Here is a 23644-nt window from a genome sequence, read left to right on the forward strand (position 1 = left end):
GCCAAGATTAATATTCATTGCCTGGACAACCTTGCATGGATTACTTAAGCGCTAGGCAGTCTGGGCTGGAAATACTAATAGTTAGCACTTTTGCGCCTCCACTGATTCATGCAGTCATTCAACAAACATTTATTGGACGCCTTCGATATGCCATTTCTTACTGACTGAGCAGCCGGACGCCAGCCGACCTGGCGCAAGCGTCTCCCTCGGGATCCCGGCGCTCCCTGCACACCGGGTCCCCGGATTTGGGGTGAGGGTGGGAGTGGGGGCGGGGGCGTGGGGGACCAGGGAAAATATCCGATCCCGCCAGCAGAGGGCGTGCTTCCGCCCTCTCCGCCGCCTCCCGACCCACCGAGGCGTCCCGGCTCCCACGCTCGCTCCCGAGCGCGCCCCCGCCCGCCGCGTCACGTGACGCGGCCACGGAACCTGAGCTGCCCGGCCTAAGCCGAGCTAAATTCGTTGCCGGTGGCCGCCGCGGGTGCAACCACAAAGGCTAATCCGAAAGAGTGGGGAGGCTCGCGGAGTCCATGCTTCCTCTTCCAATTCAGGTCGGCTCCCGCTGCCTCCTCCCCGTCCGCCACTGCCGACTCCCCGAGCGTGTGCATGAGCTCTTCGGTGTGGGGAAGCTCCGGTGACCATGTAGGGGGGAAGAGCGCGGAAGCTCCAGGTGCTCGGGACGAGGTCAGCGCCTTGAGCACGTCTCCGCGGCGCCCAGCACACCCCCGGTGCGGGCCGGCGGGCCGCTCGGCCCTGCTGGGAAGCCGGGCCTCCGCCTGTGGCCTGGCCCGGAGCGCCGCGAAATCTCGCGCCGTCTCGCGAGAGGCGAAGTTGCAGGAACATGGCGACGTCTAATCTGTTAAAGGTAAGACCCTCGATCCGGCGCGGCTCGGGCTTCGCGCCCGCCGGCTCTGGCGTTTCGGGAGAGGCCCGGCTCGGGCTCGGCGGCCGGGTGTGGGAGTGCTCGGGGGTTGTCCGCCGCGGGGGAGGCCGGGGAGGCGGCCGCCGAGCACCGGAACGCGGGTCTGTGGCCTTGGGGTCGGGAGGCTCCGGCTGTCCGTCCCGCCGGCCGGCGCGGGGTGTGCAGGGCCCGGCCGAGCGCAGGCGGCGAGCGCGGCTGGCGGGGGAGCCTCCGTGGCCCGGGGCGGCTGGAGCGTGGGGCTGCGGGGCGCCGACCCGCCGGGGCCGCGGCAGTCTCCGGGTCTCGGTAGCGGCCGGAGTCCAAGACGCAGCAACGGGAAATCCGAGAAGATGCTGCCCAGTCGGGCTCCGCGGCCCGCCTGACCCCCGCCTTCTTTGCCTCGGCTCCCTCGGCCCCGTCCTGTGTGCACGAAATTCCGGGTCAGGCGGCGAGCGGTGCCTTCCACCCCGCTCGCGCCCTCCCGCTTCTGCGCGCTGCACCTTCGCTCCTGTCCTCGCGCTCCCGAGTTCCCATTTCTCCTGTTTTTTTCCTTGGGAAACTGCCCCGCAGCTCCGGGGCAGCGCTCCCGGCGTTTCTTCCCGAGCTCCGCAGAGCGACGGGATCCAAGACGAGGGTTAGAGTTAGTTTTGGTTCTGTGGGATGGCGGGGGAGACGGAGGCAGCAGCCCCTGCCCTCGGAAAGTTGGGAGGAGGAGGAGGAACACAGGGCACATGGATGATAAACAGAACGGACAGTACCGTGCAATGTACCGGAACCTCGCGTAGGTCTTCTTTACATCACCGCTAACAGCTGCCTAACGGGTGGGACTGTCTTAGGAAATGTGGACCAAACTTTACTAATCGAAGAGGTAATATATATTCTTTTAAAAGGGGGGAGGGACCTGGAAGGAAACTCAGTCTGCCACTTAGAGGCTGTGTGACTTTGGGCAAGTTTCTCAACTCCCGTGCCCTGCTTTCCTTATCAATAATGTGGCGTTATCAATAGCATCTATCTCGTAGGAGCATTGTTAAGGTCGTGTCAGTGTATGTAAAATACTTAAACTGGCACTGAATTAGTACAGGATACACGTACGCAGCCAGAGTTACTAGTGCGGCTGTTTCTGGGAGAAAATGAATTCATGGGGATGGAGTAAGCCATCCTACTCTTCTTTTAGAACAGGATTGCAAAGTTCTAATAGACCAGAAAGAAAACTTGTTTACCTTCTGAAGACTCCTGTTCGTGCTTCCCACATGTTTACATGAGCAGTAGCTAATGTTACTCATCGAAGTGTGTTTAAGAAATAATCTGGTTTGTGATTCTGTTTTTGACTTGATTACTTGGATGTAAAGCAAGGTCTTATTCCCCTAAGAATTCTTTCAGAAAAGAGCAAATCACTTTTTTCTGCTCCCTGTGACTTACAAAAGATTGTTTGGAGAAGCTGCACGTTTTAGGCTACTTCAGTGCAATAATAGTGTGCGTACTGTATGGAGATTGTGAATCTGCATAGACAACAGACACCTAGAGAATGAGAAAACTGCTTGAGTGTATAGAAAATGAGTATTTGGGACTTAGGTTAAAAAGTTCACAAGCATTCAGAAAGTTCTGTAACTCAGACAACTTTTATAAATTAAACAAAGGTGATAATGCTTTGAAAAAATAGGTAAATGAGTTATTTACTCTAGTGAACATGAAGACAGATGCCAAAGATACACTGGAAAATTTTCAGTGAAATTGTTTTATGAAGTGTTGTAAAGAGGGGGAGAAAGAATTTCTGAATGTTATTTTACATAATATGTGATTTTATTTTATTTTTTAATTTATTCATTGGACAGAGAGAGATACGAGAGAGGGAACACACGCAGGGGGAGTGGGAGAGGGAGAAACAGCTCCTTGCTCCCAACGTGGGGCAGACACTTAACAACTGAGCCACCCAGGCACCCCCATAATAGGTGATTTTAAATACACACAACTAACATCATATAATGGATGTTATAAATAGACACTTGATTCTTCTATCTGCATCACCAAAAGTTTATGTGTTGAAGTTGGCCAGAAAAATCTTTTTTTTTTTCTTCTTTTCTTTCCATATTGGAAGTAGGGAGGGGGGTTATCTCATGTTCATACTGAAAGAAGTAGCTAATTAAGAAGGGGAAAGTTTGTTTTCTTGGAGAAATGTAGTGAGACTGCCAGGGTAGACCCATAACATGGGTCGTCTGAATTCAAATCCGGGGTACCTTGAATAAAGATCGAGGTGAGTGGGGTGTGGCCAGATTAGCCTCATTTGCTCTCTTGACAGGACTAATAGGTTTATAAGAAAAATGCCTTAGACATTGTGCAAGTAGGTTTCATCAGAGTTTATTTGACAGAATTATCGTGTCTTGTGGTCAAAATGGAGAAACGTGGGCTAGATGAGAATACAGTTAGAATTGGATTCATTAAACAGTTGTACATGAGGAAGGATAAGTGATAAATCATCCACCCGGAAGGGAGGCCTGCAGTGTCCTGCTGAAAAAATAAGCTTTCTTCCAATTTGCCAGTAACTTGGGTGGAGTTAAGTTTATTGAGTTTGTGGATGACAGTTTGGAGGGAAAGCTGATATGTTACGAAAGATTACAAGATTCAGAACTTTGATAGGAAACTTACAAGTGAGAGGGCAAAGCCATAAAAAACGACCTATGTTTTTAATATTGGAATTTGATAGAGGGATTGTGTATTTAAGGCAGGTGGACTGTGGCTGGATTTTGGAAATCTAATACGCAAAAATGTGTGTTGTATATTTTGTCGTACACAGTTACCAGTTGCTTGGGGGGTTATATCTCCCCAAACCTTTCTGTATTACTACTTTAAGTTTATTTGTTTGTTTGTTTGTTTTTAACATGGAATTCTGGTTCTTTTGCTTTGGCAGTATCTAGGCCCTCCGTTTATTTTCTTCATTTCTAGTTGAGTATCCTATCCCAAATGGCAGTTGTTTAAATCTTACTTTGCCGGGTCTCAGCCCTCGTTTAGTTCTTGGCCTGTTATGTAGTCTTGTGGAGGGCTCTCAACTCCTGTGGTCAGTGCCACACACTTTCCCAGTTTCCCCTGGATTCTCTTTTTTGAGGCACCTGCTGTGTTCTTCATGGCTCGTTCTTCAGCCTTCCTCTCCCCTCCAGGACCTGGCAGCACATTCCCTGTTACTTTTTTTAAGTCCCCTCGTTCTGGCTTCGGTGGAGGGAAAAAGTTCGCGTATCTCCTCTCATAAAACTTGGGCTCTTTTTCCTCTTGCCATTCATGTCCCTGGTTGTTTGAAAGGCAGCCCCCACATGCTTCCTTTATAGTTCTTCACCTTCTTGCTTAACTTACCGTGACTCCTCTTCCCTTACCTCCACTACTTACAGCGATGCTGCCTGATTGCAAAATGAGATTTTTTTTCGATATTGTTGATCACTAGCTCTGCTTCCCTTTTGATTTTTTTTTTAAAGATTTTTATTTATTTATTTGACAGACAGAAATCACAAGTAGGCAGAGAGGCAGGCACAGAGAGAGGGGGAGGCAGGCTCCCTCCCAAGCAGAGAGCTCGATCCCAGGATCCTCGGATCATGACCTGAGCCGAAGGCAGGGGCTTTAACCCACTGAGCCACCCAGGCGCCCCTCCCTTTTGATTTTTAAGAGATTCTCTCCATAGTATCCTCTCTCTCAGATCATTGGTGTTTTTCACTGACCTCCCTCCTGCCCTCCCCAGTGTGATTATTTCTCAGGAGTTAATCTTCAGCCCTATTCTATCTTTGTACTTCTGTTTCTGGGGCAGTCCTAACTCCCATGATTTCACTATTTTTATCTCTTAACTCTGATCTGAGCTCTGGACCAAAACACAGTTCTGACCATATCAGTTTCCTGCTCAAATACCTTTGATGGTTCAAATTCTTTGATATCTTTCCAGTTGGGTCTTCTCCCTAATATCTCCCTGCTTCCCCGGCCCCCTCCTGCTCTCCTTCCTCTCCGTCCGCCTCTCCCTCTTTCTCTCTCTCACACACCCCTACCTCTACCTGGCTGGATCCTTGTTGGATCACTAGGATATCACTATCTTCATATTGGCCTATTAAAATCTATTTAGTCACTAATAGGATCGGCCCAGATTCCCCTTTCTTCTTAGTGCTGTCTTTTGAAATTGTTGCCTGCTGTGCACAGCCAGAGCAGGGCGTCACTTCCTTTTAGCACTTGTTTTATGCCTTATATATTATATGTTAGAGAGTCAACGAGAGAGGGAACACAAGCAGGGGGAGTGGGGAGGAAGAAGCAGGCTTCCCACTGAGCAGGGAACCTGATGTGGGGCTTGATTCCAGGACCCTGGGTTATGACCTGAGCTGAAGGCAGGCGCTTAAGGACTGAGCCACACAGGCCCCCCAGCATTGCCTTTAAGTGTATTCAGGATCCGACTCGTGGGGTGGTCATGGATGAGGGGCACTTGTACCGAGGACACCATGTTCATTGAAACCTTAACAGGGGGTCAGTAAGTCTCTGGAAAATCAATTCATCCAGTGAGTATTCAGCATTTTCTAATCCCACCTGGTGATTTAGGCAAATTCCTGCCCTTATGTATATTTTTTGTGGGGGAGAGAGGCAAAAAACATATAAGCAAATAACTGGGTCAGATATGTTGTGAAGAAAAACAATCAGGGAAAGGGTAGAGAGGAATTGATGTTATATTTGATGGACTGTTCGGGGACGGCCTCTTGAGGAGGTGACGTTGGATGAATGTTGACATTGAATGAAGCGAGGACACGGGGCATGTACATATTTTGGAGAAGACTCCCAGGTGGAGGGAACAGGAACGGCTGGCATAAAGGCCTTTTGAGTCAGGAAAGTGCTCGGCAAGGAACTGTGCAGGTGATCACCAAGTTGTGGGTGTTGTCCGTGAACATTTAAGGTACACAACTGCGTGATTCTTTTTAATCTCTATTTGAACACCAGTGAGAGCCTTATTTACAGCCCACCTTGTCAGTTTTCACTGAGTTGAGGGGAATTGCTTTCCAGATGGGTGTGTGAGAGGCACATGATTCTTAGGGCCGCCTGCCCTCCCTCCAGTGTCCCGTCCTTGAGATGTGGTTACATTGGACACGGCCTAGGGAGAAAGGAACTCAGGCTTCTGCATGTTGGTAGACTGAGTTACTCTAAGTCTGTGATAAACGTCAATGTGAGCGTTGTTCCTGTTCTGGGAAAATAGATGAGCAAGTACCTCAATCTGGAGGCGATATGTATTGATGTTACTGACAGGAAGAGACAGTTTAGGATAAACTTTGAGATATTGGTCGTTTATCAGTGGATTAGAAAAGGGCAATTTTAGACTGCAGGAGGGTATGGAGAGTACACTAGATAACCATCCAGGGGACAGAGAAGAGAAACAAAGACAGATGTTTCTTACCGGCTGTTTTGGTAGGCCTCCTGGAGGACCCAGTCGTGTCACAGAAAGCCATGTGACTCGTGCCTTGGTATAGTAGGTGTGGAGTGAATTGGCACCCGCCTGATGGACTGTATGCGAGTAAACAGGTGACAGCTTGGGTTTAAACCTTGGTCGTGATACATGTAGTACAGGTACTGTCTGGCGTATTTGATCTTTGTAATGGGTTTGTTCATCTTACAAATATGTAGGCATTTACTCTGTGCAGGATACTATTCTAAGTGTAACACAGCAGTGAATATGACCGACGAGGTCCCTAGTCTGTGGAGCTCCTTTTCAAACGTGTGAGTGCTGTCACCAAAGAAGTGACACGTTGGGTAGTTTTTGTAGAAACAAGAGCTGTGATGGAAACAGTATAATCAGGAGTGCTCAGAAAATGGGGGCATATTTTATGTATTTACAACAAAATAGTTTTATCTTTTTTCCCAAAATACTGCTTTCAACTCTGTTCTGTTGAATTTTCCTTCCCTGCTACTTGATGACATTTCAGCCCCATCTCCTAGCTTTCTGGTTTTTTAAAAAAGTCCTGTTGGTCTAAATTAAAAATTTCAATCTCAAAGTCAGGTTAAATCTATGTGCTTAAGCCTTTGGCTTCAGATCTGCAGAGAGGAATGGGCGAAAGGCAGTTTTCTTAGGCTGTTTTAGGAAGGCCTCAGGGAGGTGACATTGACGCTAGACCTGAATGACCTGCATTCTATTCTAGGCAAAGGTCTTGAGGTGCTGTGGTGAGCTTGGCTAGTTTGAGGAACACGTTTAAAAGGGTGGTGTGGCTGGAATATAGTGAGAATTGCCAGGATTCAGATATATACTGGAGTTTTGTGGTTCTTTTGGTTAATGGGGATTGCAGGTGTGGTTTTATTTTTTTTATTTTTTTAAAGATTTTTTTTATTTATTTGACAGAGAGAGATGACAGGCAGGCAGAGAGGCAGGCAGAGAGAGAGGAGGAAGCAGGCTCCCTGCTGAGCAGAGAGCCTGATTTGGGGCTCGATCCCAGGACCCTGGGATCATGACCTGAGCAAAAGACAGCGGCTTAACCCACTGAGCCACCCAGGTGTCCGCAGATGTGGTTTTAAAATCACATAACTGGGAGTACTAGTGGCTCATAGACCGTGCAGGAACCCACACATTCAAATAGGCTTGTGATTTACACGGAAGACCTGAAATACACAAATTGGATTCCTTTTGTAAAGTAATTAGATATAATTCATAATCAGTAGGATAGGAACTTCACCGAGGGAATAAATATAAATCTTAAATAACCTTGTGTCATAGTCAGAATGTTTCGGGATTGAAAGTGTGCAGGTGATCAAAGTGATTGCTACTAACTGTGTCCACGTCATTATTTCTTGTTTTGCCTGAGCTTGTCCTTTAACTTGTACCTTTGTCATCACGAGGGTGTTACAAGAACATGCACGGTATTAATAACTGCATTCTCTGTTTTCTTCCAAATGCAACTTTTTAAGATTGTTTGGGGTTCTTTTAGTAATCTCTACACCGATTGTGGGGCTTGAACTTGCAACCCCAAAATCAGGAGTCACACACTCCACTGACTGAGCCAGCCAGGTGCCCCCAAATACATTTGATGTCATTATAATTGTCATAGGATTGCTTCTACAGTTTGATATCGTGTGTTTTGTCCCATGTATTATGTAGGGATTTCTGGACATTTCAGGGCAAACCAATAGGTCAGTATTTGTGTTATTTTGTTGTAAAGTGAGTAATTTAAAAATGATTCTAAGTAGATTTTGCAAGTTAGTGGACTTTTCTGTTTCTGTTTACTCTCCTGTGTTTAAGCATTACTATTTTTTAAAAAGATTTTATTTGACAGAGATCACATTTTATATGTGCACACAAGGAATTATGTACAACCTTTTTCTTGGGATTAAATAAAATGGAATTGTTGCAGATGAACTCACTGTTTGAAAAGCCACTCTTGAATTTCAATAGGAAGTGTGCAGAATCTTTTTAAATAACGTATTCCAGAGAGAGCCATATGGCATTTTTCATTACTGCCCTATAACATCTCCCTCGGCCCCAAACACATTACAAAAAATTAAACTTTTATTCTGTAATTTGCTTTCTTCCTAGTGCATGCTTGTTTTTCTTTGAGACGATCACCATGGATATGGGTAAGAGATTGTAGGATTTGACCATGTTTGTTTTAGATCATTATGTTAGGGGCTACTTTTTCAATGTAGCTAAGTGTATTTTATTGGTTCTGGTTAACCAACATGTTATATTAGGAGATCCTGATTTATTTTTTTTTTAAGATTTTATTTTTATTTGTTTATTTGACAGAGAGATCACAAGTAGGCAGAGAGGTGGGGCGGTGGGGTGGGGGAAGCAGGCTCCCTGCTGAGCAGAGAGCCTGATGCGGGGCTAGATCCCTGGGTCCTGGGATCATGATCTGAGCTGAAGGCAGAGGCTTAACCCACTGAGCCACCCAGGTGCCCCTCCTGATTTCTTTATATCTATTAGAGTAGGAAAGGGAGCTAAGCCTTTGTTCACCTATTTTTCTTTCTTCCAACTTTTTTTTTCTTACTGTTTTCATCCTTTCTCTCCTCTAATTGTTTTTGAGAAACTTGACACTAATTTTTTTTCCTCAGTCTTGTGGGGGAGACAAAAGTAAAGAATGATTTACTTTTTTATCTTATTTAAAATAAGGAGGAACAGTGAACTCAGGGGGAAAGAAATGAGGCCAAGAGTTAGAACTTCAGCATTTGATTTTCTTGGGCAGTACCTCCCAAACTGATCTTGACCACTCCTTCCAAATCACTCAACTCAAATGCATTCCTTCCCTGGCATTTCTTCTGTGGTCGGCGCTCTGTCAGTCACTCACATCAGAAATCTGAGAGCCGTGTTGCATTATGCAGTAGGCAGAGCAAACACGTGCTTAGGGGTACCCTACTCCCATTTTAAAAAAATAATGAGGAAGAAAATATGGGTTATATATGATTTTTTAAAAAAATCTGTTTTGGACCTCTATGTTTTAGAATTTTGTATCCTTTGTATTTTGAATTATACTGGGGAGTACCAGTGAGGGAGCAACTGAGAAGTCATTTCAGAGATTAGTGCCTTAATACTACTCTGTCAAGTCATTTTCAACTTTCTCTCATTCCTACATCTGACTACCACCAAATTCTGTTATTGTAGGAGAATTAGAAGCAATAGTAGTTACTGTGGGAGTCCCTAATGCAATAAAGATAGCCAGCACCTTTATTATATTTAATTATTCAGTCTATGTCTCTCAAACATTTTACCTGTCTTATTAATTATTCAATCCATGTCTCTCAACATTTTACGTGTCTTATTAAATCCCGTAACAGCCCTTGCACATGGATAACTGTGTTAAATCCATCTTACTTAGATGAAACTGAAGCACAGAGAGTTTAAGTAACTTACTCACGGTCACACAGTTGGTAAATGGCTAAGTCATAATTCCTTCCTTATAAAACCGTTTCGTGAACATCTCACCGGTAGCACCTTGCCTCCGTGTAGGGCTTCATCCAGTGTTGCTTACATGGACTGTTGTGGCTTCCTGTTGGACTGTGTGCTAGTTTTTCCTGTTGAATTTATAGATGATCATTTAGAAGTTAAATGTAATCATACCAATAGCCAGTGGCTGTGTTCCCCCCACCCCGTCCAAAGAATTTCATTTAATGTGTTACAATCTGTTACTGTCATTTATTTTGCTTAGATTAAATGCTTTCTTACTTTCTGACACAAAAATGTGTTCCAGTCTCATTTCTGCCCTAACTTTGGAATTAACATTTTCTCTAAGGAACCTTTTCATGGAATACAGTCTTGAGAAATCAGGATCTGGATGCTAGGGATGCTAATTGCTGTTGGGGTGTTGCTTCTCCCAGGCTCTCCCATTGGGTTGAGCTAGGACACACACACCCTGTGGTAATTTCTGTGTGTTATCGAAACCAGTGAGTTCACCCCAGTCCTCCCAATTCCAAAAGACTTATTTTTTTTCTTTTTAAAGCTTTTATTTGTTTACTTGACACAGGCAGAGAGAGATCACAAGCAGGCAGAGAGGCAGGCAGAAAGAGAGAAGGGGAAGCAGGCTCCCCGCTGAGCAGAGAGCCTGATGTGGGGCTCGATCCAGGATCCTGAGACCATGACCTGAACTGAAGGCAGACGCCCAACTGACTGAGCCACCCAGGCGCCCCTCAAAAGACTCATTTCTATCCTTTTGCCTTTCCATATAATGTGATTTCTTTCTCTGACAGTGAGAAATCACATTGACACTGGCTTTTGGGCTGAGTTATTCAGGAAGGAAGGAAGAGAGGAAGCCATTACAACATTTTTAATATGTATAGATGTGACACTAGCTATAAATTCCTTAAACTCAGAATACTTTAACAATTAAAGGATAGTTACCAATTAAATACAACACTAAAAACTCAGTAATTTTTAAATGAACAACACTAACGTGACAATTTTTCAAGCAAGATTTACTGAAATATGACCTGTATACAGAAATGCCTATAAATCATAAATGTATAGCTGGATACATTTTTAATAAAGGAAACATGCCTGTATAACCAGCACCCATATCTAGAAATAGAATATATTTTTTAAATAAATTCTTTATTTTTTATTAACATATAATGTATTATTAGCCTCAGGGGGAAGGGTCTGTGAATCGCCAGGTTTACACACTTCACAGTAGAAATAGAATATTAACAATGCCCCCGAAAGCCCCCTGTCTCTTGCCCTGTCCTAGTCTCTAGTTTGGAGCCCCTGCCCCAGGCTAATCTCTATGCTGATTTGTAATAACTGTAGATGTTCTTTGTCTGTCCATGCACGAGTGTGTACTCCTGGGACTTTTGCTCAGTATTATGTCTGTGAGGTTCCTCTCTATTACTGCTTGTTACATTTTTTTGCTGTGGAGTATGCCACTCTTATGAATATTTCAGTTTATTCATCCTGTTGTTGGACATTTGGGCTGATAATAGTTTTTTACTATTGAGAATAGAGATATGATGTACTTTCTTGAACAGGTCCTTGATAGATGTATGTATGCAGCTCATTTGGGAGTATACCCAGAAGTGAAATTGGTGCGTCACATATTATACGTATATCTAACCTTCATTGATATGCTATGTAGTTTCTTAAAATAGCTGTACCAGTTTACACCTACCAGAAGGATGAGCGTTCTGGTTTCTCTAAATTTTATCTAATACTTGGTATTGTCATTCTTTTCTATTTTAGCTTTTTTGGTGTATATAGTGATATTTCATTGTGGTTTTAGTATGTATTTCCCTGATGATTAATGACAGTGGGTGCTTTTTCGTATGATTGTTGGCCATTTAGATATTGGCTTTGTAGAGGGTGTATTCAAGTGTTGTTGCACGGGTTTGGATTTGATTGTTTTTCCTCTCTTACTGATTTTTAGGAATCTCTACATGTTTTGGATAAGAGCCTTTCTTGGATATATGTATTAGAAATAACTTCTTCCACTCTGCGAGTAGCTTTTTCACCTCCTTAATGGTATCTTTTAAGGAACAAAAATTATTATTATTTTTTAAAGATTTTATTTATTTATTTGACAGAGAGGGATCACAAGTAGGCAGAGAGGCAGGCAGAGAGAGAGGGGGAAGCAGGCTCCCTGCTGAGCAGAGAGCCTGATGTGGGGCTCGATCCCAGGACCCTGAGATTATGACCTGGGCTGAAGGCAGAGGCTTAAACCACTGAGCCACCCAGGCGCCCCCCAAAATTATTTTTAATATTGTACAATTTATCAAAGTTTTTCTTTATGATTAGTGTTTGGTTATAAGGTCATACAAATGATCCAGACTCTACTTGTGTTAATATCTTATTTCATTTTTTAGAACAAAAACAAAATTAAGAATTTATTATTATACTTTTGAGCCTCAAAAATATATCCTGGGACCCTTCCAGGAGTCTGTTAACCACAATTCAAGAAATACTGTATTAAAATGTGAGTTCCTTGAAGACTTTTCATTTGTAAGTCCCAGTGGCTAGCATAATTCTCAACTACAGTAGTCACTCAGGATATTTGTTGAATGAATAAATGGAACGAATGAATGATGAAAAAGCCCCCAAATAAGTTCAGACTCTTTCACCAATGCTGTTACTTCTGTGGTTGTCTTTTTCCTTAAAGTTAGTTGTTGGGGTTTCTAAAAATTAGGCACTATCAGAATTTGTTTAAAATTTTTTTCCTCTATAAAAGAAACCTAAAGGTTTTTTTTTTTAATTATCATTTTTAAAAGATTTTATTTATTTATTTGACAGAGATCACAAGTAGGCAGAGAGGCAGGCAGAGGGGCAGAGAGGCAGGCGGAGGGGCAGGGAGGCAGGCTCCCTGCTGAGCAGAGAGCCTGATGTGGGGCTCAATCCCAGGACCTTGAGATCATGACCCGAGCCGAAAGCAGAGGCTTAACCCACTGAGACACCCAGGTGCCCCGAAACATAAAGGTTTTAAAGGGAAGTATAGTTTGAAATTTTTCATTTCACTGATTAAAAGATGTTTAGCTTTTTGTAAAAGTGTTCTCTTCTGCACCATGTTTAATGACAAATACGTCTTTCATGTAGTGGTGCTCCTGCTCCTTCGATACTTGCCACTGAATTTTTATAATCATACATTTTTTTTTTACCCTGCAATTTAAAAAAAAAATGAAATTAAGTCAGGGGTTGGATTCCGGCCGATAGGTTGCAAGTCCCTCTGTTACTCATTTAGGAAAGACCTGAGAAGTAGTTAAGAATAAGGCTCTCCCCAGGGGCACCTGCCTGGCTCCTTCAGAAGAGCATGCAACTTGATCCTCAGGGTCTTGAGTTCAAGCTCCGTGTTGGGTGTTGAGATTACATTAAAAAATAATAAGACCTTATTTTTTTTATATATATATAAAAGATTTTATTTATTTATTGGACAGAGAGATCACAAGTAGGCAGAGAGGCAGGCAGAGAGAGAGGAGGAAGCAGGCTCCCCGCTGAGCAGAGAGCCCGATGCAGGGCTTGATCCCAGCACCCTGGGATCATGACCTGAGCTGAAGGCAGAGGCCTTAACCCACTGAGCCACTCAGGTGCCCCATAATAAGACCTTATTAAAAAGAAAAAAAAAATGAGGCTCTAACCAAACTAAACTGCTTGGATCTGAAGCCCACCTCTGCCACTTACTTTCTATAATCTTAGGAAAATAACTTAACCTAATCTTAGGGTAGAATGTACAGGTGTTTTCATCTATGAAGTGAGAATAGTATCACCAAACACAGAGTGTAGTTATAAAGATCAAATGAATACTTGTAAATATTTAAAGCAGTACCTGACACATAATTAGTAGTCAGATATTGTAAAGTGAAAGATCAAAGTTGATGGAATGAACTACACTGAAGATTATACTGAACTTAAATAATAGAAGTTATAAATAGCTGAACTATTAACAGTTTTTGGATATTCAGACTATCCATCGAAATGTAAAGGAAGCTATTCAGAGATAAGCAAAGGAAGTCCTCTTTTGTATCACAGTTATCACATGTAAAAAAATTTATTGACTGTAACCCCAAATTAGCTAAGTGGCATATATTTGCAATGAAAGAAATAAGTACAAAATATTGTAAGGGAATGATTAAAAAAACAATAAAAATATAATGAAAAGTTTTTAAAAATTTTACCTTTCTACAATGTCAGTGGCAAGCATCCTACTCTGATTACCCCTGCTGTCTTTCTAACTTGTTTTAATGTTCTTAGCCCAGTAATCCTAGCTCCACTAAGGCCTGTAATTAATTGATTCTACCACCTTATTGTGTAGTGTCTTAGATCTGAGAGTTGATAATTTTTATCAAGTTAGGGAACATTTTGGCTTTTATTTCTTTGGATATCAACCCCCTCTGCCCAAGACTCTGGTTATATGTTAGTTAGGTCATTTGATGTTGTTTCATAGCTCCCTGATAATCCTTTTTAGAATTCTTTTGTTTCTGTAATGTTCATGCGTGCTTCTGTTGTCTTGAACTTGTGACCTTTATAACAATTGGTTTAATGTCATGCTTTACTGAAAACTCTCATTCATGTCATTTCTGGGGCAGTGTATTGATGGGTTTTTCTCTGGATGGTGGGTTGTATTTTCCTTCTTTGCCTGGTTGGTAATTTTTGTTTGGATGCTAGACATTGTGAGTTTTATGTTTTGGGGCCCGAGTTTTTCAAATATCCTTTAAGTATTTCTGGATTTGGCTTTGACATAATTAAGGTGCTTGGAATCAGCCTGATCTTCTTGGGCTTGCTTTTGCGTTTTCCTAGTGGTTCTGGAACAGCATTCAGAGTAGGAGTCCTTTGGGTCCACTGTAGATGCACTGCCTTTCTGAGGACTCTCCCTAATGTGAAAGAGCACTTGTGCCCTGGCTGGTAGGAGCACAAACTGTTTTCAGCCCTTTATGAGACCTGCGGATTGTTCTAATGGACTTTTCCCCAGTCTCTGATAGTTTCCTTAGACACATGTGCAAGTCAGAATTAAGTCAAGGGCTCAAGGGGACTTCTTTGTATATCTCTGTCTGTGCCACAAATTTTTGTCACCTTGTCCTCTCTAAACTCTGGCTCCTAAGTGAAACGCCCAGGCTGTTTGGATTCCCCTGCTTGTGCTGAGGCTTGGAAACTGTCTCTAGGCAGTCCGTTGGGCATCTGTAGGGCTTACCTGTGATGGTTTTCTAGGGAAGTACTGTCTCATGCTGCCCCATGGCGCTCTGGTTGTTGAAGCAGAGAGGGGGAAACCTGGCTGTTGTTACTCCATCAGGGTTGGGAGAAGTCTCTGTCTCTCATCATCTGCATGTCTTTTCTCTCAGTCTTCTGGGCATGAATTCTCCTTTCAGTCGTTGTAATCACTCCCTTGAAGACACTTGAACTCCCTTGCTCCTTTCATTTCACTTGGGAAAAACCACAACCCTGGTTAAATCCTCTCTCCACCTTTCAGTGCCAGTAGCCGTGTGAATGTTTCAGGTGAAAAAGACACTTCTGTGCTATTTTCCCTTCAAATCCATGACCGGAGTCTGTAAGTGAGCCCAGTCACATGACCACAGTCATTTATTCTGATTCCCTAGATACCTGTTTCATATCTTTTCTCTGAAAATTCTAGCACCTCCTCCCGCATCTTCCAAGGCATTTTCCTTTTTTTCTACATCACTGAGAAACTGAAGCAAGCAAAAATGAAGTTTGCCAAGTGGCACTTGGATCATCTCCCTTCCCGCCAGCATCTGCGTGTGTGTACTTCGCCTTCCCCTCTCTCCGCGTGGTCATTTCCTCCACTTGTGCACTGTAGGCCCTTTCCCTTGCCTACCTAGGGCAAATTAAGTTTAAATTCAAATTCTCCAGCAGTTTCCCTCCGTTTCTCCACATCTTCAATAGTATATCCTAGAATGTGCCCATCAGTATAAAAGCATACTGTATTTATCTCATCATAAAAAAAATTTTGACTCCCTCTCCCCATATCAACTCCCCTGCCATTTCTGCGGTCTTGGACAACAAAAGTGCCAAGAGTTGTCCGTACTTTTCCGACTTTCCTTTTCTTTTGCTCTCAGTTCCTCTCCAGTCAGGCTTTTGTCCTTAGTGCTCTGTGAAGTGTTTTTCTGTGAGTAATGTGAAGTCTCTGACTTCCAGGCTGCTATTTCAGGAGTCCTCCCACATCATCTTTCAGGAGCACGGGCTGCACTTGATCTCCCCCGTTTCTCGATACTTTATTCCCGTGGTTTCCAGAATACCAGAGCCTTGATTTTTGTGCCACCTCTGTAGTTGCTCCTTCTGTCTCCTTTCTTGGTTCTTACGCTTCTTCCCACCCCTTATTGTTGGATGCCTCAGGCTATGGGCCTGGGTCGTCTTCTCTCTTACGGTCACTGCCTTGGTCCAGTAACAAGTTTGAAAACCCATCTGTACTCCAGTGACTTCTGCATTTTAATTTCCTGACCAGACCTTTCTTTGGATTGTAGATTTGCTTATGAAACTGTATTGTCTTCAAAGGGCCGTTGTGTAGATGTGTCAGACATAGCCCATCTGAAACCAAATGCCAGGGCTTTCCTGCTGAGCCTGTTCCGTGTGCAGTGTTTTCCATCCCAGTTGACGGCAAGTACCGTACTTCTTGGACATGTCCAATGACAACTCAGACAATTCAGTAACGAGTTTGATGTCCTTGACCGCAGGGAAGATGATCCCTGGGTTGAGGGAGTACAGTGCCCGACCACCGGTGGAGAGAGTACCCTTCCTGAAGGACGTGGGGCAAGGGCAGTTTCGTGGGCTGTTAGAAGAGGCAGTAGAGAAACAGGGCCTAACTGGTTAGGACATTGGAGATTCTTTACGAAGCAAGTAGGCGCCCTTCTCAAGGGTAAAATAAGATAGCTAAAGCCGAGTTGGGGGATTGTGATTGCTGTTAGGGTTCCTTGGTAGTGAGGTTTTCCCCACAAAAGCGCAGGCCGACTTAGGTTTGGATTTGTGACATGGGCTGGGCTCCTGGAGTGGACTTCATTTTGTGGGTCTTGATACATCGGGCAGAAGTCCTGCTTTACTCTGTTTTCTCATCCCACGTGCATACTGTTGGGAAGTCCTCTATAGTGCCACCTTTCAAACTGAAAATGTAACTACTGCTGCCCACTTCTGTAGCTGCTGTACTGGTCCAAGTCACTGTCGGTCTCACCTTGCCTCCTCAACTTACACTCAGCTTTAGCTCTTGCCTCTTATGATGTATTTCTTTTTTTTTTTCTTTTTTAATTTATTCGACAGAGATCACAAGTAGGCAGAGAGGCGGGCAGAGCGAGAGCGAGAGAGAGAGAGAGGGAGGAGGAAGCAGGCTCCCCACTGAGCAGAGAGCCCGATGCAGGGCTCGATCCCAGGATGCTAGGATCATGACCGGAGCCGAAGGCAGAGGCTTTAACCCACTGAGCCACCCAGGCGCCCCTATGATGTATTTCTAACATTGCAATCAGGAAAGTTTTTAAGTGTAAATCAGTCATGTCACTGCTTGCTCAGAATCTTCTCATTGTTCCTCATCTCACTTATAATAGAAACCACAGTCTGTCTGTTTCTCTGTATTTATTTATTTGAAGATTTTATTTATTTATTTCATAGAGATCACAAGTAGGCAGAGAGGCAGGCAGAGAGAGAGGAAGGGAAGCAGGCTCCCCGCTGAGCAGAGAGCCCGATGCGGGGCTCGATCCCAGGACCCTGGGATCATGACCTGAGCTGAAGGCAGAGGCTTTAGCCCACTCAGCCACCCAGGCACCCCAAAGCCACAGTCTTTATGATGGTCTTCAGGACCCTGCAAGATCCAGACCTCTTTTGCTTCTGTGACTTCCTCTCCTCTCACATCTCCTCTCACATCTCCTCTGCTCTACCTTGAATACATCAAGCATGTTTCTACCTTGGGGTCTTCCCCGTGGATTCTCCCTCTGCCTAGTATACTCCACCCCCAGATATCCGTTGTGGCCAGCTCCCCACTGGCCTCCCCAGAGCCCCTTTGTGTATTTGAGAAGAAGAAAGCCTGTGAGGGCAGTAGTTAGGCTGAAAGGAGTGAACGAGTTGGAAAGGAGTATGGCAGATATTGAAATCTTGGTGAAAAAGAGCCAATGGGTGAGATAATCCTAGATATACCAGCAGTTGGTGAGTTCAGCCTACTATAAATCTGAGTAATAAAGAGAAAAAGCAAAAGAGACTTTGTAGCAAATTAGAGGAGATGAGGTGGCCTTCAGTTATCCAGTGGAAACGTTCATAAATCAAGGTTCATAATTTGAGGTTCCTTCACATATTGTTAATGCCTGCTCTTTTGTAGGTAGAGATTTGGTCTGCTGCTGCTTACTTAATGATGTAATGATAGGCTCTTCAGTTTAACAGAGAAATTGCTTGAAAGAATTGCTTGAGCATCATTTTTTTATTATAAAAGATGAATAGAAAACATTCAGTTATTGAATTCCTCCTTTAATTCAGTGTTAGAGGAAAATGTTTCTGATGTTAGTCTTGTGTGTTCCATCAAACAGAAGAATCAAATGTGTTTCCAGTTATTTTGCAAGAGCTAATAGATTCCAGAGTCTAAGCAGTATTTAATTTTCCTAAAACACCTGTTTATTCCAGTCCTCTGTATCTTTTAGACTTTTTAATTGCAAGATTTATACTATGTTTAATTTTATGAATTGCCAAAAATGCTAAGAGAAATAGACTTAGTTGGCATTATAAAGTATCCTCTAATTAAGGGGATATATAATGATTCTCCATGTCATAGTCAAGAAAACTTTCTCTGGTTCTTTCAAATTTGTTTATTTGCATGCTCCTCCTTCAGAAGGAACAGTAGGAAAAGTGAAGTCAGTCATAAGGTTAGTACACAACTTTTATGCCATGGAATTACAAATCTGACTCTGAATTTCTCCATAGCCAACACTTAAGGGCAAAGTTCCCTGCATGATTCACTAAAGTCTATAAGGTAAAAAACCAACTAGTTGTTCATGGGAAAAGTGCAGCTAATCCCAGTACAAAATTTTGAGTGAATATCACTCGTAGGTGCTTATAATAAGAATGTTGTCATTAGAGTAGGTACCTGGGGCAAGACAGTACAGTAACTCTTAGGATCATCAGTGTTCTAGGATATAGGATGTGAGCACGATCTGGCTGTGACATCTGTCACCTCACTGATCAGCAGAGTTGATGTGGCTGATCTGGCTGACTAGGCGGGTGTTCCCTCTTTCCCTCACCAGTCCATGTGTGTCCCTCCCGAAGCTGCACGCTTGGTTGAAGTGGATGACTGTCCCCAGTAGTGGAGGGCCGTTCTCTGGTCAAGGGCATATGAGTGGCTACACTCCCCTGCTAGAACCTCCAGACAAGCTCTCAGGGTCCGTTTGCAGGAGAGCGTCGGGTGGTCAGGTTTGCAAGACTCCAGATACATTCAAACACAGCCCTGCATGGGACCGTGTGCCTTTCTTAAGTTTAAGAGAAAACAAAGTGTTTGTTTCTCTTTGCTTTCACAAGAGTTTGTCAGTCAGTGGTTCTTTTTTTTTTTTTTTTTTTAAGATTTTATTTATTTGACAGGCAGAGATCGCAAGTAGGCAGAGAGACAGGCAGAGAGAGAGGAAGGGAAGCAGGCTCCCCACTGAGCAGGGAGCCCGATGTAGGGCTCGATCCCAGGACCCTGGGATCATGACCTGAGCCGAAGGCAGAGGCTTTAACCCGCTGAGCCACCTAGGTGCCCCTGCAGTCAGTGGTTCTTAACCTGTTTTTGGACATAGACCTGATATTTTTATGTAGCTTTATCATGAGTTTGCTGAATATGCTGATTCTGAACTCAAAGAGATTTGATCCAAGAGGTCTGAGTTAAGTTTTAGAAACTTATATGTGAAACTGCCACCCTAGGTGATTCTGATGTATGTTCTTGTTAGACCACATGATTCAGAGACCTCTACTGGGTTATAATTTTAGGGAGTTTGTAGATTCCAGGTAGTCCGTCTAGAACCTTATCTGATACAAGTCAACAGCATCTTTAAGAACGTTACATTAAAAAAAAAAATTACATCTAGTAAAAATGATAATGAGTTCCATCCACATGTGTGTTTGAAAGTTTTTCTTTGAATGTTAGGAAATGACTGACTTGTGTGGAAATTTATTGATGAAAGCAAGTCATGTGGCCACAGTGGTAATAACTGAACACGAATGGGCGCTCGCTCTCTCTCTTCTAGTAATGTAATGAATTGAGGGCCTTTTTTTTTTTTTTAAACAGATTTTATTTATTTATTTGACAGAGAGATCAAAGTAGGCAGAGAGAGAGAGAGGAAGCAGGCTCCCCGCGGAACAGAGAGCCCGATGCGGAGCTCGATCCCAGAACCCTGAGATCATGACCTGAGCCGAAGGCAGAGGCTTAACCCACTGAGCCACCCAGGCGCCCCAAGGACCTTTTTCTTAATGTCCAATCACTTCACATTTGTGGGATAAACGATGTGTGATTATGAAGTATCATTCTTTTAATATGCCACTTGTTTAATTAGCTGACATTTATTTAAGATTTTTGCACTCATGTCCTTGTTGAATTTGTCTCGAGTTTCCATTTCTTAGGCTCTTCTCTCCAGTTTGGTGTCAGGGTTTTGTTAGTATTTAAAAAGGGGATGAGTATTTTTCGTGTGTGTGTGTGTGTGTGTGTGTGTGTTTTGTTGTTGTTTTTCTCAGTTTTTAGAATTTATATAGATTCTCAGTGTACTTTTTGTGGGGAATTTAGGGCAAGTATAAAATTAGAAGAGACAGTCTCCATATACAAGACCATCCTCACTTCAGATACAAGCTACAAGTTTGGAGGGTTCCCAAAACCACCCCGAGGCTCAATAACTCATTAGAAAGATTCCTACATCTTACAGATTCATAGATCATGGTATGGCTTCTAATGGAGCAAGGATATAGATTCAGATTTGCCAAAGAGAGAGACATACTGGGCAGAGTGTAGGAGGGTTCCAAGCACAGAGCTTTCCCCGTCCTCACCCCTGTAGTCAGATCACATATCTCTCTTGGCCTTACTGTGTGACCATGTGTATGGGGTACTGCTAGCCAGAAAAGCTCATCCAGCCTTTAGTATCAAGTTTATTTTAGATTTTTATTTTTAAGGAATCTCTACACCCACCATGGGACTCAAAATCACCACTCTTGAGTTCCAGAGTTGCATTCCAGCTACTGATCTAGCCAAAATTTTCCAGTTTTGTTTGTTTGTTTGTTTCAAGATTTTGTTTCTTTATTTGCGAGAGCGAGAGCGAGAGAGAGAGAGAGAGAGAGAGCGCAGCGCGCACCAGAGCTAGCACACAAGCAGGGGAAGTGGCAGGCAAAGAGAGAAGCAGGCTCCTCCCCGCTTAGCAAGGAGCCTGATGCAGACTCTGTCCTAGGACCCTGGGATTATGACCTGGACCCAGGACAGATGCTTAACTGACTGAGGCACCCAGACATCCCTTTCTGGAGTTTTTACTGGGGCTTCTTTATGTAGGTGTGACTGATGGATTGCTTGTGGATAATCTCAGTCTCCATTTTGGTTAACCCAAAACCACCTCCCAAAGTTATAGTGGTGTTTCTGGGTTGGTGAGCCCCAATCCTAAGGACTCTATGGATATGGCCAGTTCCCTCCCTAAATCACGTTTGTTAGATTATCTAGTTTGACCCAAGGTTACCGGGCAAACAACTCTTATCAGACGCACACTCTGAGACCCCAGAGATTACCTACCAGAAGTCAAGGACAAAGACCAGGCCTTCTCTTTGGGCATGGCCAAATTCTTTATATGTTCGCACAATTAATTTTTTTTTATGGTGCCTTCCTGTGATTTCTTGAAATCAGATTAGTTTACAGGGATTCCATTATGGAAAACCGATTGTTTTAAATTTCAAACCTTGCATTTCTCTAGTTAACTCTTAAAAGACAAAAATAACAGACACTTTTGATATAACTGGATTTAAATTAAACTACTCTTTGTCTTTTTTTTTTTTTTAAAGAATAAAGGTTCACTTCAATTTGAAGACAAATGGGATTTCATGCGCCCGATTGTTTTGAAGCTTTTACGCCAGGAATCTGTTACAAAACAGCAGTGGTTTGATCTGTTTTCGTAAGTAATCCATTAACTCTTAACTTTTTGATAATATAAAGGAAATTTTGGTGATGCATTTCTATATCCAAATGGAATGCTCACTTTAGACTGGACGGTTTACCTGTTTACAGTTGTTATTACTCTAAGTCCTCTTCTGTAGTCCGTGATTTGCTGGGGATGGGGGTGGTACGCCGTCATACATCGCTGTGGCTGACTACAGCAAAAACATACAGCACAAAAGTAGCAAAAAGGAAAGGCACATCGGATAAAGACTGGGGGAAAACAGGCACGGGCTTCCCAGAGTACTTAGAGAATCGTACAGAACCCTGTCTCTCCAGCAATGGGATTGGCACCCAGTATGATACGTTGTCTACCTGAGAAGCTCTCGCAGACTCAGTAATCAGAGTTTTTATTGGGGACTGGTCACATAGGTAGCCTCTGCTTGGCATGTACCCAAATTCCAGATTCTCAGAAAGATCAGGTGTTCAGTGTAAACCATATAGCTTGTACATTTAAGGCATGATCAGGAAAAGTTTTTTATCAGGGTAGGATACTGTTGACCATTTCACTCATACAGTGGGGCAAGGCAAGACATCGGTAGTACTCATCTCAGTAAGGTCTTTTAGAGGTCCTAGATTTAGCTAGTAAAAATAAATCCCACCAACCATGAAGTTTATTTTAGGAAAAGAAAATAAACTTTTCTCCCTTCCTTCCTTTCTTTCTTTCTGATTTTATTTATTCATTTAGGAGAGAGAGCACAAACGGGGAGAGGCTGAGGGAACCAGAGAAGCTGACTCCCCACTGAGCTGGGAACCTGACATGAGGACTCGATCCCAGGACTCTGGGGTCATAACCTGAGCTGCAGGCAGATGCTTAGCCATCTGAGCCACCCAGGCACCCCTCTCCCTTACTTTCTATAGGAATCTTTATTTACGTGGTCTGAGGCATCAATTCAGGCACAGCATAACTCTGGCTCCTAAGCTGAAGCACACCCAAAAGCTTTCCAGGGTTAAAGCAGTGTCATGATGCTCAGAGCACATCCATGAAGAAGTATAATCTCAGAGGGCATGTGTGGTACCTCAGAAACAAAAAGTTTACAGTTGTTAGGGTGCTCCAGGTGAGCCAGGTCAGGTTGGTCAGGTAGTACATGGTCACAGGGCTCCCAGTTTCCCTCCTCCCATAGGACCGTTCGTTCGCTCTAGAGTTCTTGTTCCTTTTCTGTTCATTCAGTTCAGCCTTTGTTTTCAGATGAACTGCCTGAAGGAAGTTAGTTCTAAATGGTTTCATTTATTCCATGACACTTGTTGATTCGCCTCACTAGTGCGGGTGCTGTTTATTTAGAAGGGCTTTGTGTAGAAAGTGTAGGAGTTGGGCTGTTCCCTGCTGTCTCCAAGCGCTGTCAGGCTTGATTTCAGAGTACTCACAGCAGCATGGAAAGCCAGTGGTGGGAGTTTTCCTTCAGGAAGACAGCAAAACCTTGAAGAATAATTCTGAAGAACAAAAATCTTTAATGTCTTCCTCCTCCCCTGTGCCTTCTCAGGTGCTGTGTTTTGTTTTTTCTTTCTTATAAAACCAGTGTGTCCCATTCAGTAATGAAAACTTTTCAGTTTTTTTCCCTCAGACATGTGGACTGGCAAGAGGAGCAAACGCATATTTACAGAAAATGTTTAAAATAATATACTTCCCTTAACTAGGAAGATGTATTGTGTATTGGTCTGAATGAAGTGTCAGATGTTCAGAAATTTTTAAAGTAGGTTTGTGTCCCCTCCCGCA

General features: G+C 43.5%; 1 protein-coding gene across 2 annotated transcripts in view; it reads left to right on the forward strand.

Moving 5' to 3' along the window:
• Positions 1 to 375: 375 nt before the first annotated feature.
• The window catches only part of CUL5 (cullin 5), a 90479-nt gene continuing 67210 nt past the window's right edge, over positions 376 to 23644 (forward strand). Inside the window, exons 1-2 of one of the 2 annotated variants that reach the window (XM_004764409.3) lie at positions 376 to 862; positions 21780 to 21889. In XM_004764409.3, the coding sequence (XP_004764466.1) occupies positions 839 to 862; positions 21780 to 21889 (134 nt within the window). In that variant the 5' untranslated portion in view covers positions 376 to 838. Of the gene's footprint in view, positions 863 to 21773; positions 21890 to 23644 lie in introns of those variants that run through there. The other variant, XM_045077531.1, reaches the window with a different exon arrangement.

This window comes from Mustela putorius, unplaced genomic scaffold (genome assembly GCF_011764305.1).
Source record: "Mustela putorius furo isolate JIRA1106 unplaced genomic scaffold, ASM1176430v1.1 tig00000198_pilon_pilon_pilon, whole genome shotgun sequence".
NCBI classification, from domain to species: Eukaryota; Metazoa; Chordata; class Mammalia; order Carnivora; family Mustelidae; genus Mustela; species Mustela putorius.